The 14,206-nt window shown below is 47.6% G+C and overlaps 1 protein-coding gene across 1 annotated transcript in view; it reads right to left on the bottom strand.

The window, feature by feature from the left end:
* Positions 1 to 14,206, bottom strand: part of DNAH9 (dynein axonemal heavy chain 9) — a 164,745-nt gene that overhangs the window by 138,556 nt on the left and 11,983 nt on the right. Inside the window, exons 8-18 of the mRNA XM_072351683.1 lie at positions 12,904 to 13,020; positions 12,584 to 12,734; positions 11,602 to 11,716; positions 9,711 to 9,779; positions 8,326 to 8,452; positions 6,181 to 6,436; positions 4,912 to 5,153; positions 2,965 to 3,100; positions 1,490 to 1,686; positions 985 to 1,409; positions 311 to 533 (exon numbers count right to left, since the gene is read on the bottom strand). Coding sequence (XP_072207784.1) covers positions 311 to 533; positions 985 to 1,409; positions 1,490 to 1,686; positions 2,965 to 3,100; positions 4,912 to 5,153; positions 6,181 to 6,436; positions 8,326 to 8,452; positions 9,711 to 9,779; positions 11,602 to 11,716; positions 12,584 to 12,734; positions 12,904 to 13,020 — 2,058 coding nt within the window. The remainder of the gene's footprint in view (positions 1 to 310; positions 534 to 984; positions 1,410 to 1,489; positions 1,687 to 2,964; positions 3,101 to 4,911; positions 5,154 to 6,180; positions 6,437 to 8,325; positions 8,453 to 9,710; positions 9,780 to 11,601; positions 11,717 to 12,583; positions 12,735 to 12,903; positions 13,021 to 14,206) is intronic.

Here is a 14,206-nt window from a genome sequence, read left to right as displayed (position 1 = left end):
AATTATAATTCAACCTAATTAACAGATGCATTTGAAAATGCATTAATTTTTTCAAAAGTAATCGCTGGGAGTTGGAGCAGGCAATTCTATGTTTTTCATACATAACAAAAGGCTTAATCTCCGCTTTAAAAGAAAACCTCAATAGAACTCCAAAATTCAGAGCTATCAAGGCACATCCCATGATAGCAGAACACTGTCCAACGACGCCCTCTAATGACCGGGAGTGGGGTCTTCAATATTCTTGCAATGCTATTGAGGTCACATTCTCTTTGACAACTCCTGTTTGGAAGATCTGCGTGTTCTCACTCACCTCCAGTTGTTTATGGACCTCCTCGGGCAGCTGTTGCTCATACGCCTTCAGCAGCTCCACGGTTTGCTTCAGGGGCTCAAACATGGCATCGGTGGCACTCTGCCTTTCTTTAACAGCCATGAGATGACCCATCATCTCCACCAAACCATCATAATCTCCTTTTTCAACTTTTTTGCTCAGACCTTCATCAGCAATTTTTACGAACTCTTCAAGGTCAGTCAAGCTGTATAAGATAAACACACAATGAAGGGAACCTGGGGAAAGCTTCCCTACTAGCTTCCCCTTGTTCTTCATCTTGCCTGCTAACTGGTCTTTCCCAGCACAGCCATGCTTCTGTTCTCAGAACAGTGCAGTTGCAACTACTCCAATAAATCACCTGATGCATCACCCTGCACAAAGCTGGTAACCAAGCAGCTACTCAGAGCAAGGAGAACATGACCTCAAAACTTGTTTGGAGAACAACTCCTTTAGTGACTTTGAAGCTACCCCCTCATGGCTGCCAGAATAGTTGGACCAGGACTAATGGACGAACAGACATCCTACCTGGTAGAGTTGGCATACAGTAGAGTCCCTCCTGCTCTTCTATTTGTTAAATACTTAATGTCCAGTCAAGACAAGAGAAACTCATTTTTGTCAATGTAGGTCTGGATAGAGGTGAAGAAAAGAGCTCTTACCTGTGTGTGACGTGGTCAATGAGATGCTGCTTGAACAACAAACTCCACCTTTTAACCACATTCAGCAAGGACGCCTTGAAAGGCCGTGCATCGACTTTCATCCAGCTATGGAAGATGCTGATGGGCTCGATGCAATTCACCTCCTCATAAATCTTCTCATAGGAGTCAATCTGCTCCCTGAACTGCTCAAGGGTGGGGGGTGTCTCAGGGACCCCATCCTCTGCATGAGCCTCGATTTCTGCAGCGGTGAGGATGTGCCCATAGAGTAGGAACTGGCGGAAGAATTCCTTTCTGTCATCCCCATAGAGGTAAGAGTAGTGATCGAAGCTGCTGCGGAATTCACAACAAGCTGCCATCACAACCTGCACGCGGCCCATCAGGTCATGGCGCATGTCAGCCAGGTCAGCCATGTCCTCCATGTCAGCCTAGGGGAGGAAAGCAGAGCACAGTGACTGCAGGGCCTCTGTGCTGCTGCACGGCACCGGGCAGTGCTCAGACATCAGACCTGGTAGTGGGGGAAGCCACTGTGCCTAGCCAGCCTGGGCACCAGCGAGGAGATCCGGTAGATGTCATTGAGAAGGCTTTCCACCATGTCATAGAAGCCATCATTTGTGCCAGGGTCCAGAGAGGGACGAAAAATCAAATCTGGGATCACTAAATCCAGCTGCACTTCAAACAAAGGGGCAAGTCCTGCCTTGGGATCTGGTAAAGAAGAACGGAGACATCAGCATCTTTCTCAGGTTGAGAGAAACGACCTTGAGTCACCACTGACATCAACCACAGAACACACGTGTTGTGCCCCATAAGGACACTGGCAGATGTGACCATAGACACCCACTCCCGGGGTCCTGTAACACTGTGCCTGCAAACAGTGCAGAGGAAAAGCTGCCAAGCCAGATAACGTTCCAGGAGCCACAGATCAGACTGGAGAACAGATGAGGCAAAAATGATTTAAGGGCTGAAAAATAAACAGAACATGGAATGAAGCCTTACAGAGACCAGGCTCTTTAGCTAATCAAAAGGGAGCCTGAGAGCTGAACAATTCCAGTGCACAAGTACTTGCAGAAGAGGAAGACATCAGGAACCAAGAGGCACTTTGGGTTACTGGAGAAGGGCATTAAAAAAAAGAAAACCAACCAATCACAGCAACTGGAAATGGAAGCCAAATTCAAATGTGAAGTTACGTGTGTGTTTTTTAACAAGACTGGATTTAAATCCCCAACTCAACATCCTTCACATCCAAGAAGGAAGCGTTTTTGGAAGCGTGCTTTAGGTAAACACAAGATGCTTGCAGCAGAGTTGAGCGCACCTCCACAGCGTTCTTAGGCAAGAGGTCTGATGGAGGTGATTCCTGAACCCACCTCATTTCCTCACCGGCCTGATGCCTGAGGATTGAGAGTTTCTTCCCTGCCTTTCAGCAGCAGAACCAGCTCTTGAGATTGCCTACAAATTGAAGATGGCACAACCCTGATGCTTTGTACATGTAAGAGCATGAGAGGATTGATATCTGAGCTATAGTACAGACTTGGGATGACTCCTCAATTTATTCTGTCCAGTCCCTGCAAATGGTGGCCCCCTCCATCCCTTCCCTGTGCAATGCTTTGCTCCAGTGACCAGGAGATGGAGGCACCCACCCAACCTGGAGTTGCCATAGACAATACAAGAGGAACAGTGGAAAGCCAGGAAAAGAGCAACTTCAAGGCATAAGGGAAAGTGCAGAACAGAAGACAGCAAGAGAGACCTGACTCCTGCAATGCTTCTTCCTCCAGCTCCATCCTGTGCATCTCACCTCTGCTGCACACAAGGGATTCAAATGCTGCAATCCCCATCAGAGAGAGAGAGAAAAGCCACCTTCCCCATCCCCTTGGGCACAGCCCACTGACCCCATTGCATGGCTCTCTCTGCAAAGAAGAGCAGGGAACTGCCCTTAGGTGAGACTGAAGCAGATGCTGTGGCCAGCAGAAAGGAATCAGCAGTTACCTGTGTTTTCCAGGAGGTACTTCAGTGAGCACTCAATGGCAGTAAAGAATCCATCCAGGATTATCTCATCTACATAATCCACGTAGGCCTTCCATGCATCAGATGCTGGGTCTGCAGTTAAGAGGCTCTGATTTTCCTGGAAGAAAACAAAAACACCATCAGATTCAGCAGGGCTGAGCCTGTCCTGCAAGAGAGCTGCTCACAGCTAAGGATACATGCCAGTGAGCACATGGGTACCCAGTCTTCTGGAGGGAATGGAAACCAGATAGCTATTGCTCGACATCCAAGTAGACTGGTGACTACTTACTTCTGTCAGGAACTGCTCTGTCACCTGAAACAGCTTAAAAGTCATCCTTCAAATGGACATCTCAAAAAGATCATAGAGCTTTCAAACTCAAGAAAAGGTTTTTAAACAACAAAACAAGAGAATGGTTGGGATGACAAAACATCCTTGGGTTTGCTAGCATTCTCCCTCCTCATCCTACCAAGTTCCCTTCCTCCAGGTCAGCTCCCAGCCATACAATTCATGGTTTTCTGAGTCACAGCAAGGACTGGACCTTCCTGGGTTTCTTCCTCGCAGCCCCATGAGGCCAGGCTGTGTGCCCACTCACTGCTCTTCTCAGCAGACTCCCATGTTACACTGGAACTGGGTTCCTGGCCCTGGTATGGCTGGTATGTCCTCTGAGCACTCTTTCTCCCAAGGAGGCTCTCAAAAGTCACAGTTTCAACAACAACAACAAAAAGAGAGCAGAAACCAGCCCATCCTGTCCATTGCTGTGGGGCCATCAGGCATGTGCAGGGGATGTCTCAGATGTATTTCACATGAGGGTGCATGGGATAACGTACCACCCCAGTGCTGGTGTGACAGCTCAGCGCACCAGACAGCACTGACACTTGAGTTAGCAGCCAACCCAAAGTTGCTGCTGCAGTTTGACACATTGCAACTGGGTGCTTGAGCTCTTAACAGGGCAGAGTAGGGCTCTGGCCCCTTGCAAACTCAAATTGGCAGCAGAGAACTGACACCTAGAAGAAAGGAAACCTCACAGGAATGATTACTAACTTATTAGGAGTACTAATGGTTGACTGAAAGCATCACTGTCTTTGCTATTCTGAACAAAGTTCCCTTATTGCTGATGTTTTAATGAGCCCTCCTGCTACGACCACAAGGTCAGGTCCTCCCTGGCCACCACAGGAGGTGCCCTCAGCTCTTGGGTGGTAGCTGGAGAGGGCTGAGCTTGTCACACTCACAACAGCAGAAGAAAATCCTCACCCTGGTTCAGTGCTCAGAGAAATGGGTGAGAGATCCAGGACTGGCTGCAGACAGCAAGGTAAGGGGAGCAGTCTGGTTTGGCCAAGGTGCTGTGCCCACCACACAGAGCTCACCACTCCAAAAGGTAAGAAGCAGCACTTTGGGTTTTCTCCTGCACTGCAAAGAAAACTCTCAGCAATGACATTGTGACTGGAAAGCTCCAAGGTATTGGATAGAAGCTTTTCTCCTGTCGATTAGCTTCTCCCTGGACTACCAGCATCACCTCCTGCTTCCTCAGGGGGGCAACAGCTCTGAAACAGAAAGGTCAGCTGCAGCCAGCTGCCTTTGTATTTTCAGGTAAATATTTTGAAGGGAAATCTTTCCTCTTAGCAGGACCCTGAAGCCTGATACACGACTCCCCTCTAGTGGCTCCACAACAGCCCCGACTGCTTCAATGGGCTGTGACTGCCCTCATTCCTGTCCTGAGCTGGGTTTCCAGCAGTGCCCAGCCAGCAACACCCCACTGCATGGCCACATCAGCTCACTCACCAACAGTATTTGTTAATTAACACTACCTAGACTTTCAAAGGCATTAAGAGAGTTAATTTTAAGGTGAAACAGCTATGGACAATTTCAGTAGAGGAGAGAAACAGAGAAACCACAGTGACAACACATCCCTGGGGATCAGCCCTATTCACCTTCATCAGAGAATGAATCCTCAGCCCTGACTCCTGGACCAGGCTGTAACGCTTCTCCAGACGGTCCTGGCAGTCCTCCATGTTCAGCAGTGATTCCTTTTTCCCATCTTTCCTCTCAAATATGGGTGACCCCCATGACTGCACAAAGCTCTGGATCTCCTCAATGTTGCTTTTGGCTTTCTGTATCCTCTGCTCGAGGTCATGGACACCATCCATCACCATGGAGATGCGGTCCCAGACACCTGGCCAGAAATAAGATGGCTGTTTTCAGACCTCTCATACATCTTTAAGATTAGCCTCTGACATTTTTTCCTCCTAAGCTCTCATATATTTCTCACCCATTGCTACTGAAAGACTTACCATGTCAACTTACAGCAGCTTTCTGCCCTGAGCCACCATGAGCTCCATCCTACCCCAGCAAGCCATAGCACAGTTAGCAGGCTAAGCAACTCTGTCACCATCACTGGGGCAGGAACTTTGCACCCACAACCTGGTCTCCAGCACCAGCAAGGTCTGCATTTAGATGCAGAGAACTTCAGGGTTATCTACAGGAAAATCCCTCCATCTTTATTGCACAACAGAGCTCTCTGAATGGAGCTTTTCAGCACGAGTACTTCTGCTTTGCATGTTCCCAAGGGAGGACGTTTGTTCCTGTTCATACCACAAGCCTGATGACAGAAATATATATTCCACCAGTGAGCAATTTGCTTTCACCGAGAGGAAACAAATTGTTTTCCTCTGCTTTTCTTTGCAGTTAAAACTGATCAAGCAAGAACACTAGTTAAATCATCCCAAAGTCATGCAAAACACAACTCCAGCTGCAGTACTTCATCCTTAAGGGAAAGCTATCGAGGTGGCCTTGCCTCTCTCTGGGACAAGCCCACACCAGTGCCAGATGGCTGGGCCAAACTCTCTGCAAACAGAAAAAGCAGGTACACAGACACACAGCTACATGTGGGCTGTCTGGACTAGCACTGGGTGGTTTGCACAAGCAGCAAAACAGGCGTCAACCTCAACCTTGCCAGCTCCTACCAACCCAAATCCAGCCTTCTCCAGGCTCAATCCAAAAGCAGCAGGATCCCATCTACAAGGCCAGCAGAGTAAGGGGACAGGAAAAGCAGCAGGCAAGCTGGGGACTGCCCTTCATCAAACCAACCTTTGTTGTGCTCCAGGCTGAGAACTGCAGCTGGGAACCAGGTGACAGACATTGGGTACATGGGGAATCTGACAAAACCCAAGCTCACATTACCCAATGCTTAGCTAGCTCACCTTCCATCTTCCAGTTCAATGTTTCCTCTGCCTCTCTCAGCTTCAAGTCAATATCCTGCAACTGCTCCTGTATCAGAGGGTATTCAACCTCCAGGACTGTCTTCAGGACCTTGTTGTATCTGTTCACCATTAGCTCCAAATTGGCCACCATCTGTCGGTACGACTCCTTGCAGGAATAGATTTCTGCTGCTGTTGGTGGGATGCTTCCCATCTGGCTGCCAGACAAGTAGCTCACCTCTCTCAGCACTGAAACCAACTGGAAAACCAAGGCAGAGAGCTGAACATACAGCAATCCTCTCCATTTAGCCAGCATACACTCTCCAATTTCTGAACATTTGAGGGTTTTCCTGCTATTTTGTTGCTAAATCAGCATGCTTTGAAAAGCACCTGGACTCTTCCCAGTCTGTACTCTGTCCATCTTCCTTTGATCTCTGATTGGAAAGAGAACTGCTGACAGGCAGCCAGCTCTGTTAACTATCAAGCAAGTAAACTCCATGCAGCCTCTAAAAGCCACAATGGACCCTGGTTCTCTTAGCCATCCTCACCAATATATTCTTGAATGAGAGCTTAGCAAACAGTTATCCAAGGGAAGGATGGACCAGACTCCAGTTCTGTTGGTTCACTGGAAATGACTGGCATAAAAAACAAACACCCTGGCCCAAACCTAGCAAGTCAAATCCTCCCACTTCAGTGTGCCCACCTACCAACAAAGCCTTCTGCTGGATACCTCTCCCTGCCCCAGTTTGAGTTGTGACTGGTTGGATTAATGAGTTTTATTCGATTATAAACCCAGCATAAATGCAAGCCTGCAACAAAGGGAACAGTAAGGTCTTCCAGCATAATGTATGACTTTTAAGATTAAAAGTCTTCATCGCATTTAGTAATCAGTATGGTAAAGTGCTCTGGAAACTGCACATGTTGGGAGGGCTGAAGGAGCAAGAGGGCACATGAGATACAGACAAGTTCCCCTCCCTTCTTCTTTGTAGTGGAAGGTCTGGGATGTGCCCAACAAGGGGTTGAAAGTATAGTCCTCCTTTCCCCTTCTTCAATGAAAGGTGAGTTCTGGAAGACTTTTCCATGCTGGAGGATTGCAAATACACCCCCGTTAAGGCAAAGTGAGGTGCTCCCATCTACTCTGGAGGGAATGAAGGAGCTTAACTGGCATCCAGGGACATCAGACTGTCCTCATCGTGCGAAGCAAAGAGAAGAGCAGCAGTTCCTGAAGACTGGCACAAGAACTGAAAGCAGGTATATTCAGCACATCGCAGGCTCCAAACCCTCTCCCCAGGGTGAAGGGTAAAAAACATCCTGAGGCTGCTTGGCTCCCAACTTAGAAAGGAGGTTCCAAGTTCACAGACAGATCCTTTGACTGGGGACCAAGTCTGAATGAGCTGTAAAATCTAAACACTTAAAACCTAAACATTAAAACTGCAGCAGACCCCAGGAAAGTGAGAAGGTTTTGGTGACAACGTGCAACAGAGCCCAGTTAGTTTCTCCCATTAAATGGCATTTTTACCTTCCCCAGTTACTGGCTCCAAACAGGACCCAGAAAAATCTCAGTCCATCTGTGCACTCTGATGGTTTGCACCCCAGCCTCTGCCTTGGGTAAGGTGGACGGTCCATCCTCACTGTGTTCAGGACAGGCCTTAGAGGAAATCTTAGGGTACAGGAAAAAGACCCTAAATCTGTTCTAAGCCTCATGCGGTTCAATAAAAGAATCTAATAGTCACAATACTATAGGAACAAAATTAGTCTTCCCTGGATTATACTGCAGCCTTTTGGGACACGAACCACACTATGCAGCTCAAGCTCCAGTGCTCTCCACACCAGTACCAAGTCTAGTCTGGAGATATTGACACCACTTCAGCATCTGTGTACCCTGCTACCTCCCATAACTGATTTTCACTAGAATTTGCTCTGCTTAAACTTCAGTCTTGTTATTTCCTCAGGAGACAGAGGCAACAGAGGGTGGTATACTTACATTACTCATCATAGAAGGGGAGACACAGATGTCAGCAGAACAGATCTAGTACCAAACCCTCCCAATCACCTTCCCATAGTGAAGCCCAGTGAGAAGAAAAAAAAAGCCCAGCAGGAAGAGATACCTGCAGACAGGCAGGAAAGGCAGCTGGCAGCAGTTCTTACCTGGGGATCAAAATTGACTGTGAGCAGTTTGGTTTCTGGGTCTCGCCGGATGAGCGGTTGATTGAGGTTGTACTGCGACTTCTCAGAGACTGTCTGGGACCAGTTTACGTACAGTTTTTCTTGATACCTGCAGGAAGAAAAACCACACATCCATCATGTAGATATTCAACCAGCAGATCGGGTGTATAAGCAGATGAAGCCAAGCCCCCTAATGACAGCTGAACATGAAGGATGAGAAAAAGCTTTCACATAATTTCCACAATTAACTTGATTCCAAAGACAAATACCCAAAAAAACAGTGACAGTATCAAATCAGGAGAACAAAGAGCACTCACCACTTTTAGCAGAGGACACTGATTTGGGGACAGACTTCTATGGCATTTGGCCAGAAGTAATAGGTAAGCAACTGCTGGGCATTTCCAATGATTCTAAGCAGGACAGGTGTCTACACCCATACAAATCCTGGGGTTGGATACCATTGCACTCACTTATCTTTGATAAGTGAGAAACTATCATTCGTATGGAGATCCAGCACCTGGATAACTCAGTGACATCTCTGAAGACTGAAGCTGGGTCCTGTTAGCTCACATGACAAGGATGGCAACAACCACCCAAACAGCAAAGTCTCTTCTGAATCGTGTTGTCAGCTGAGAGCTCTGGAAAACCTCACCCAGAAAACATCTCTGTCAGAGTCACCAAGGACCTCACCAATGGTCTGCTCCCTTTGGAAAGGCTGCATCGTAATTACTCTGTATTTTTGTATTTTTGTTTTGGTTTGTTTTTTGTTTTGAAGGGGGGGGGGGGGGGGTTGATCATCAGGACCAAGGCTGCCTCCACCTGCCCTGTGTCTCCCATGGACCCGTGTCTCAGCTACCTGCACTGCTGACCAAGAAAGAGCCTGTTCTTTCAAGAAGGACCCTGCAGAGACAAGTCCTGGCTGGGGAGGTTGTAACTTCACAAGAAAAAGCCCAGAGTGACCAGTTCAGATTTAACATCAAACTTTAAGATACCGAGTTCGTGATAATGAATTCCACTGTGAGTTGTGGAGAACACACACGGACAGGCAGTGTGGATACACTCCGGGAATGAACAAAAGCAGCAGAACTTCTGGTCAATTCAGATTTTCAACCAGAGCAACTTCTACACCCAGTAGAAGCTTGAGCCAGTGCTTCTGCTAGGCTCCTCCCAGGAAAGCTTCCCACTGCAAGACATCACAGAAAGACTGTGGCATACAGCAAAAGGATTCCTCCTCTTCTCTCATCAGAAGACCCTGTCAGGCTTAGAAAGGAACACTCCTCGGCCTTAGACTGGCAAGCATGGTGGTAGGTAGCACGGAGGAGAACATTATTTTGTATAGTTACAGCCTTGCCTGCACCACCACTCACCTGTCGAGCAACTGGAGCATTTCTTCATGCCTCTCCAACACCATTCTTCCTTCAATAGAGTCCAGGCAGCTGGTAGCAAAACAGGCAAACTTAACATTACTTGTAGTTCTGTAAGACTATAGTCTCTATTTACCCCTTCCTAAGTACATAACTTCATCCTCCAGTTTGTAGGACAGACTCCAGCCAACTGGGGACTTTGCATTTCACCTCACATCACCCAAAAGTGTTTTGCTGCACAAAGAGAGAGGGGGGGTTGGACAGCCCCTCTCATGTGTTTGTACGACAGACTGCAAAACAGGAACCACACATCAGTGGGGAAGAAGGGGTCAATGCTACCGGAGGAAGGCTGGCCTCTTTAACACGTCCAGCACTCCCAGTTTCGCATGCTGCAGTTGCACAGTGCATTAGCAACTTTCTGTTTACCAGCCAGCACTTTTAAAGACCAAATTGGCTCAGAAAGAAGCAGCACACAGCTCCTGTTGGATGTAGCTATTTGTAGTGCCAGATTTGTACCACTCGAACCATCAGAGCAAGGAAGAGCACCCACACTGCACCCATGGAGGCAGCCAACCAAAGTAATGCTGGTAAGAATTTCACCTCGGGTTCAAGGCTTCTTGAAAACAGTTATTGATTTTGGAGAATCTTTTGATATAAACCGGATTCATTTAGAACCTGGCAAATTCCCAGAGAGCTCAGAGGTGTCTACTCCAAGTTCGACTGAAAGCACAGGGAGCACCTGAGAGGTCACTGCTGGACAAGCACTGATCAAGCCTCAGCAAACCCACTTCTTTCTTCTTTTCTTAATCCTTTCCTTCTTTCAAGTTGCATTGTAGAAAACAGAATGACACCAGCACTGCTGCACACATGTTATCAGCCACTCCAAAATGAGGAAAGAAAATCAATGTGAAATGCAGATCCTTCTTCATGGATTACAAACTTCACCATTTGGATCCAAACAAGATGTGTGTGCTCACTTGGGCGCTGTGCTGGGGATGGTCCAAGAGCCTGTCTCACCGCAGAGATGTCTTTATTGCTGCAGAATGACTTGCACTTAAAGGCACTTACATAATGGCAATACAAGGTGAGAGAAGTCCACAAATACTGGTCGGTGGTGGAGATGGCTTATTTTGGACAAGCGCATTAAAAACCTGGATTCATTTACTCAGAATAGCCTCTAGCACAAGTAAAGCTGTTCCGGTGAGCTACAACACACAGCCCCCAGGGTACCTTCAATTATCCTAGGTCCAACATGGCTTTACTTATGGGGCTTTTATACGTTGTTTCAGGAATGCTGAAGTCTGCACATAGTGCCACAGAGCCTGGCAGCTGTAAGTGTGAGACCACCTCTCTCCAAGAAGATCCACAATAACAAACTTTGGGGTGAAAAACTTCCCAGCACAGTTTCTTTCCTTGGCTTTGTGAGATCGCTCCCTTGTTCGATGCTGAGCGAGTTGTTTTCTGTCAGTGCCCAGGACAAGTCCTTGTGTGTTCACCAGCCTCAAATTCATCTCCCCCAGCCCATCCCAGCTGAGCCCAGCCCAGCATCTCTCTGCCCTCCACTGGGTGATATCAGAACTGGGGCTTGCAATCTAGATCTGGGCTGCCTCCAGGGCGGTTCTCAATCGCACACACAGGGGTTGTAGGGGAAAAGGTTCCAATGTGTCTTGTAACTGCAACCTAGAACCACAGCTGAAAAGCCCGTGCAGTGTCCCACTGTGCCTCTCAACCTTTTCCAAACAAACTCATTTAACAAGTTCCTTAAACACCAACTATTGGCAAGCTGGAAAGAGCCAGTGCTATCACTGATGTTCGATACGGAAAGAAAACCAGATTGATTAGATAAAAGATATCAAGATAGTCACAAAACAGCTTAGCTGGAAGAGCCACGCACAGGTGTGTGATGTGCCTGAAGTGACCAAACTGTGCCTGGATCCGTGCTCGCAGCTCCTGAGCCCAGCGCAGCGCTCCAGCCACCAGCGGCATGTTCTTATGCACAGGAGGGGATCCTGGAGGGCACACAGAAACTGCATTTGATTAAACAATGCCGTTCTAACCTCAAAGAGGCAAGAAGAGCAACTGCTCTGCATAAAACCATGTTGATTTCCCAGTTCTCTCCCTTAAATGCAAGCATCTGAAAAACCCAGATCAGGTTAGAAATGGAGCTGATACAAAGGCAGACTTAGCATAGGAAGAATATCCCCCTCCCCACAAACATTGGTCTAAGGGCTTTGTTTAGCAGCTACTGCTGACCATCTTGACTAACACCCACAGAACGACTCCCTCAAATACACAGCAAAAAGTAGAGCCTTCCTTCCACAAACCACTCCAATTCCTTTTGTTAACCTGTATCAATCCACCAGCACTGCCTCTTCTGCACCCTGTCTGGTTTCAGTTTCCTGCCAGCAGTGTACCCATTCACTCCTGTTACAGAGCAGGTGGGAAATACTAAACCTGGAGAAGGCTGATTAAACCCCATTTTCATACTTTGCATTTACAGCATTACAAGAGGAGCATCGTGCATTCATACTGGGGAGCACATGAGCAGGATCAAAGCCCCACTCAGTGTTAGATGGAGGAAAGCCTTACCACAGCCTTACTGGGGAAAAACTTAGCAAGTATCTCCATTCCCAGCTACATACCACACACACACACACAGAGTATCTTCCCCCCCAACCCTGGTAAATTATTAGCTTTAATACTAGTAACAGATATATTTCCCAGGCATTTCCATTTCCACTAGATGATACAGTGGCTGTACATTTTCACAGCTTAGGAGTTTTCATTTCCCCAGAAAACACACATGATTTCAACCCCTCCCAAAATTCATCCAAATCCAGCTCTCTAATAAGTCTCACTCAGCAATTTCTACTCACCAAGCTCCAGCTCTGCCCTTATGTGCCTGGAGTAGATCAGCCTTGCATCACTCAAGGCACTGCTTAACATGCGGATGAGGTCAGAGTATTTGCCAGCAGCATCTGCAGCGATTACTGGCCGGTCCAAAAGGCTCCCAAACATCTCCAGCAGCTGCAGAGGTGAACAAGCAGGTAAAGAAAGGGGAGGGAAAACAATCACATTCATCTGTTTGTGTCTTAGTGGGAAGAGCAGAAATACTTCCAAAGCTGTCAGCAAACACCCTCCTGACCCTCAAACCCTGAGTCCCCGTCCCAGAGCTGCCAGTCTTGTTGTGACAAACCTTGAAGGTGTGCTCCAAGTCTGAGGCATCATCAAAGGCCTGAATGAAAACAGTTCCCAGACGCCGGTCAATGTCTTCTACTTTCTGCTGGAAATCAAAGGCATCTTGCTCAAACTCCTGCAGGAAGGCAAAACAGCAAGCTATGAGGCTGTGACACAGCACTGAAGATAATCAGAGAGGTGATGGGGTCTCCAACCTTGGAGATACTAAATCTAACCAGAGACCATCCTGCTGCAGCTGACCCTGCTTTGAGCTGGGGGTTGGACTACATGATCTCCAGAGGTCCTTTTAAACCTCAGCAGTTCATTTCTGTAACTTCCATTGTCTTTCTGGCACTGCTTCTCTTGCCCTGATTAAAGGTAATAAATCCTTTGAAGCTGAAGAGTAATATCTTGTTTTATTTTTCCTACAAGTAAAATCAAAGGTTGGACTTGACAAACTGCAAGGCTTCAGCCTTTCTCATCTGGATAAAGCACATAACAATTAGGCTGTATGTCTTAACTGGAAAGACAAAGTGCAAGGCAACAGCTCTACTACTGCCGCCATGGAGCTTCAGCAAGACCAGATGTCATGATATAGCTAAAAAAAATGTCTCTAGACAGTAACAGAGGGTGGAAAATTCAGGGACTGAAAGAATGAAGGCCTCAAGAGGCCAAGGAGTTACAAAAACCAACCCAGCTCCTGCAAAGCCACTGTCTCCCCTCTTTCTCTGTCTTCTATCCTGAAGAAGGAGTGATGTGGCGTAAGCTGTTTTCAAGTAAGACCCTCCCAGGCAGCACTGGGGTTTGTGCTTCCCACTACAGAGACGTCACTGGGAACTACAGGAGTTGAAGTGCAAGCTGCCCTCATTGTGCCATGCAGGCCCTATCACCCACAGAAAGGACACACTAGTCTTGCATCCCACCAGCCCACTCGCCCATCATCCCAGCACAACCCAGAGCAAGACAGGAGGAGGGACTTTACTTTTTCCTTCCAGCTGGATGACCACCATGGAGGGCTGTCCCATGAGCAGTGTGGGACTGAAGCTCCTCAGCACCGAGCTACCCTGTGGCCACTTGTTTTAGCACTCCCTCCTCTGGGTACACACAGCAGCCTAACCATGTCCTGACAACTTGATTTAGCAAATGGGACAAGCAGGGGATCTCTGATTTCTCCTGCTGAGATCACGACACAGATCCTTTGAGAAATTCCATTCCCATCCTTCCTTCACAGCCTGCACAGGCCATGCTGCTTGGTATCAAAGCCAGGAGTCTGAGTTTCCACGCAGACCATAAGAACAGTGGCTCACCTGCTGTGCCCTGCT

The sequence above is a fragment of the Excalfactoria chinensis genome, chromosome 17 (assembly GCF_039878825.1).
Source record: "Excalfactoria chinensis isolate bCotChi1 chromosome 17, bCotChi1.hap2, whole genome shotgun sequence".
Lineage (NCBI taxonomy): Eukaryota > Metazoa > Chordata > Aves > Galliformes > Phasianidae > Excalfactoria > Excalfactoria chinensis.
The sequence above is the reverse complement of the archived record's forward strand: the minus strand, read 5'-3'. Positions and strand labels throughout refer to the sequence as shown.